Source organism: Pygoscelis adeliae, unplaced genomic scaffold, assembly GCF_000699105.1.
Source record: "Pygoscelis adeliae isolate BGI_AS28 unplaced genomic scaffold, ASM69910v1 Scaffold766, whole genome shotgun sequence".
Lineage (NCBI taxonomy): Eukaryota > Metazoa > Chordata > Aves > Sphenisciformes > Spheniscidae > Pygoscelis > Pygoscelis adeliae.
Genome location: NW_008825008.1, coordinates 153,820 through 157,666, shown reverse-complemented (window position 1 = coordinate 157,666; position 3,847 = coordinate 153,820). Strand labels below are relative to the sequence as shown.

Here is a 3,847-nt window from a genome sequence, read left to right as displayed (position 1 = left end):
GTCCGGGAGAACGGGCACATCTTCACCGAGGCCCAGTGCAAGGTGTGCAGCGCCCTGCTCATCTCCGAGTCCCAGAGGCTGGCCCACTACCCCGTAGGGGGCGGGGTGCCGCCGCCGCCCGCCGCCGGGCGCCGCGGGGTGCTGAGCAGCAGGGCAGGCGGGTTTCTCTCTGCTTTCTCCAGAGCAAGAAGCACGCCAACAAGGTGAGGCGGTACCTGTCCATCCACGGCGGAGAGGAGCTGGCCCACGGGAAGAAGATGAGGCTGGATGCGAAGCAGGTGAGAGGAGAGCGTAGAGCCCTTCAGGCCTAAATACTGCCGAGCGGGACCTGCTGGGCTAGAGGCTGTTGTATGGCCTGGGCGCCTTTATGAATAAATGAAGAAAACACTCTCGGAAGGGGCGTTGCGAGAATTGAAGAGCTCGATGGCAGGTGTGTCGCCAGGCCTTGTCTCAGCGAGCACAGTTCCTGCTGCCCTTCCCATTTAAACAGCCTCCGTGAGTACGTCTTCCCCATCTAAACAAATGCACGTTGCCTTTTATTGATAGTCTTGCTTGAAAGGACAGGGGAAAGTGAATAGGAGGGACAACTTGTCAGGACTATCGTTGTGTAACCTTTACTGTCGCGGAGAGCACGTTGGGTTGACTGTCTACCGGAATTCTCTTTCCAGAGCGGTCCTTTTTTTACTTATTTAGGTTTCCTCGGCCAGTAGCTGGAGCCTGCTGGTCAGTAAAGGCACCACATTCCACTTGGCCATCTGTCTGCCCCGTGACTCATTTGGGAAACAGATTCTACTTTTATGATTGCTTCAGCTTTAATCCCTAACTCTCCAACATTTGCGGCGGGGGGGGTGGGGGATAAAGGCAGATGCCTTCGCACGTGGGGTTAGGCTTAGAAATGACTGCTGCTGCCTGCTCTGCTGGCATCGTGTTGCAGATGACCCAGCTGATAACGATGTTTCTGTTGCTCAGTTCACACCTTGCAGAGTAAAAGGCTGCCTGGTCCAATTCTGGCAGCCACACACTTAACCTTGTCCTTAACCCATACAGGCCAGGGCTGCCCCTCTGCCTGGGGCGGTTCACTAACAGATTGAAAAAAGTAATCTGGTGCAAGAACACTCTCCAATGAAGGAGAGGATGATGCTGCATCACGGAAGTCCTGCTTAGTCACACTTCTTCAACTGAACACCCAAATGTCTCTGATTACCTTCTTTTCTTAGACCCCCCAAGCCTTAGTGTTTCTTCTCCTAACAAGAAGGTTGGACGAGGTGACCTGCAGAGGTCCCTCCCAGCCTCAGCCACTCTGCGATTCTGTGTGCCCAGGACAGCAAGCAGGAAGGCAGCAGTGGGGAAGACAGGAACAAGTGTTGTCCCATCTGCAACATGACCTTTTCCTCTCCGGCCGTTGCAACGTCTCACTACTTGGGCAAGACTCACGCCAAGAACATGAAGCAGCAGTCCCCCAAAGTGGAAGGTATGACTGTCTGCAGCGCCCTCATGTTGTACCGAGGGGCTGTTCAAGCAATAAAAAAGTTGAGAGGTTCATTGGACCCCAAGTGTAAGCTCTTGTGAGGATGTGTGTACTCTTTACTGTGAAACAGAGAAAGCCAGCAGTGCACCTCCAGAGACACGGCCTCTCTCAGCAGCTTGCTTGGTGGGTTGGCATTGGCTAAAAGTTGCGTGTTTTTTTGTTTTGCTTTGTTTGGGAGAAATACAGCTTGCAGCAGCATTGTACCCATCCCTGTGTGCAGGGGCCAGGAGAGAGCTGCTCTTCAGGGAGCATGATGTTAAGCTGTAGAAGTGCCTGTCACAGGACACGATGCTCGCTAAAAGCTTACAGAGACTGAAGTGAAACTCCATGGTGAAACTCCGATACGGCAAATTCGTCAGGGCTGCTCAGCTACAAAGATGTAGCCTCTGAGGTTCAGGGACTTGTGAGCTGCAGATGGCTGGGGACTGAGAGAGTATAGCTAGGAAGCATCAGTATACGCTTGTCCTGACCTTGTGCTTTTCCCGTGGCATCCGCTGTTGACTGCTCTCATGATGGGATACAGTCCAGGTAGACCTCGGGTCTGACCCAGTGCAGCTGCCTGTGTGTCCCATCCCTTTGCTAGCAGACGGAAGGGCCCAGTGGGTGGAGAGAGGCACCCTCTGTCCAGGGCAAGTAGGGGCAGCCAAGAGCCTGGGGTGCTGTAGCTGGTCAGGACAGAGGGAAAACCAGCCTTTGGGTGCACCTGAGGATGGCAGCTTGTGCTAGCACCGAGCTGGGATCTTCCAGGCAGAAACTGTCCGTCCCGGGGTGTCTTCAGGGCTTTGCTGGGTTGTGTGCACACAGCGAAGGCACCTCTGGGGTCAGGGTGGCCCATGGGATGTTTTTGTTCTTTGAAGCCCTTGCTTTTGAGTATGAGAGGAGCCTTCAGGAAGGGGTGGATGTACGCACAAGGGGTCTGGTGCGTACCTGCCGTTTCAGCGTGAGAGGAGCTCTCTGGTCCTTAGAAGGTTCCTCACTCTGGTCTTTGGTACCCCGTAATGAGAGGGTGCAGGTTTCTCCATCGGAGGGGAGAGCTGCTTCTGTGTGTGGATTCACTCCATTGGACCTAGTCCCGTTCATGCTATTTCTCAGGCAAGACTCCTCACGACTTGGGTTCAGGATCAAGTCCTGTAGCTGCACAGTGTTTCCATAAACCCGCTCACCTTTGCTGCACAGGGGCTTGTACCCGTGTTCTGGCTGGGTGGTGACAGTAGTAGATGGAAGCTCATTCATGTCCAGTGTTTCTTGAATACGGCCATGCTTATGTTAACTCCACGAAGGAGAAATAAGCAAATCTGTTGGGTTTTTTTTTTTTAACCCTGAAAGTTTTTCTGGCCTACTCTGACTTGTCTTACCCCTCACCTTTCAATTCTGCAGTGTTAAGGGAAGAGGTAGGAGCAACATGAATTTATCTAGATGTCTTTCATTCTCTGTCTAGGTTTGGGTTTTAGGTGTAGTGGGTTATTTTTTTTAATGCGGGTTTTGGGGAAATAAAATTACTGTTTTTTACCTCTGACTTCTGTGACTGACCAAGAGTTTGGATTCACCCTACAGAAGCGGTGCCCCCCCAGAAACATCCTGCTACCCTCCCCACCTCTACCGTGTCTTCTAATGAAGAGAACAAGGACATTACTGACCCAGACAAGTTCTGTAGCCTCTGCCATGCCACTTTCAACAACCCCCTTATGGCAAAACAGCATTATGTGGGCAAGAAGCACAGAAAACAGGAGACCAAACACAAGCTGATGGCACACTATGGCCGAACCCCTGATGCACCGGCATCGTCCTTCATGGGTGAGTTCTCAGCAGGCAGGCTAATAAATAGCTGAAGAGCAGGGTGGGAGAGCGACAGTATGTGTCTGACAGGTCTTTGGAAGAGAGAGTCCGTGCAGAGGGAGCAGGGGAGAATTGCTCGTGATGGGGATCTTGATTATACACCGTAAGATTGATTTGGTTGATGTAACCCCCTGGCAGCAAGAGAGGTTTTAGACTGTAGCTACTCGTGACAAGCTTTGGGTTGTGTTTTGCAATGTTGTCTAATCGGGGACGTGTCCTTTTTATTCTCTGTGTGGCTAATCCAGGGATTTTGGCCAGTACTGTTTCTAGGTAGGTGGATTGCATCCAAAATGGAAAGGTAAAAGTGGCATTTGATGCTTAAAAAAATGTCTTCAGAGGGGACTAGCCAAAGATGGAGGAAATAGGTTTAGCTGCACCTGCTGCTTCAAAGCACATGAAAGCCAGAGAGATTTCTCCCTGAATGCCTTTCTGCATCTGTGTGGGCACTTCCATCTGATGAACTAATGCAACTCTCTCTGGAGC

The 3,847-nt window shown here is 51.7% G+C and overlaps 1 protein-coding gene across 1 annotated transcript in view; it reads left to right on the top strand.

Moving 5' to 3' along the window:
* Positions 1-3,847, top strand: part of ZNF346 (zinc finger protein 346) — a gene marked incomplete at its 5' end in the record, with an annotated part of 7,556 nt that continues 3,709 nt past the window's right edge. The window contains 4 exons of the mRNA XM_009326227.1: positions 1-42; positions 183-278; positions 1,321-1,471; positions 3,083-3,322. Of these exons, the coding sequence (XP_009324502.1) occupies positions 1-42; positions 183-278; positions 1,321-1,471; positions 3,083-3,322 (529 nt within the window). The remainder of the gene's footprint in view (positions 43-182; positions 279-1,320; positions 1,472-3,082; positions 3,323-3,847) is intronic.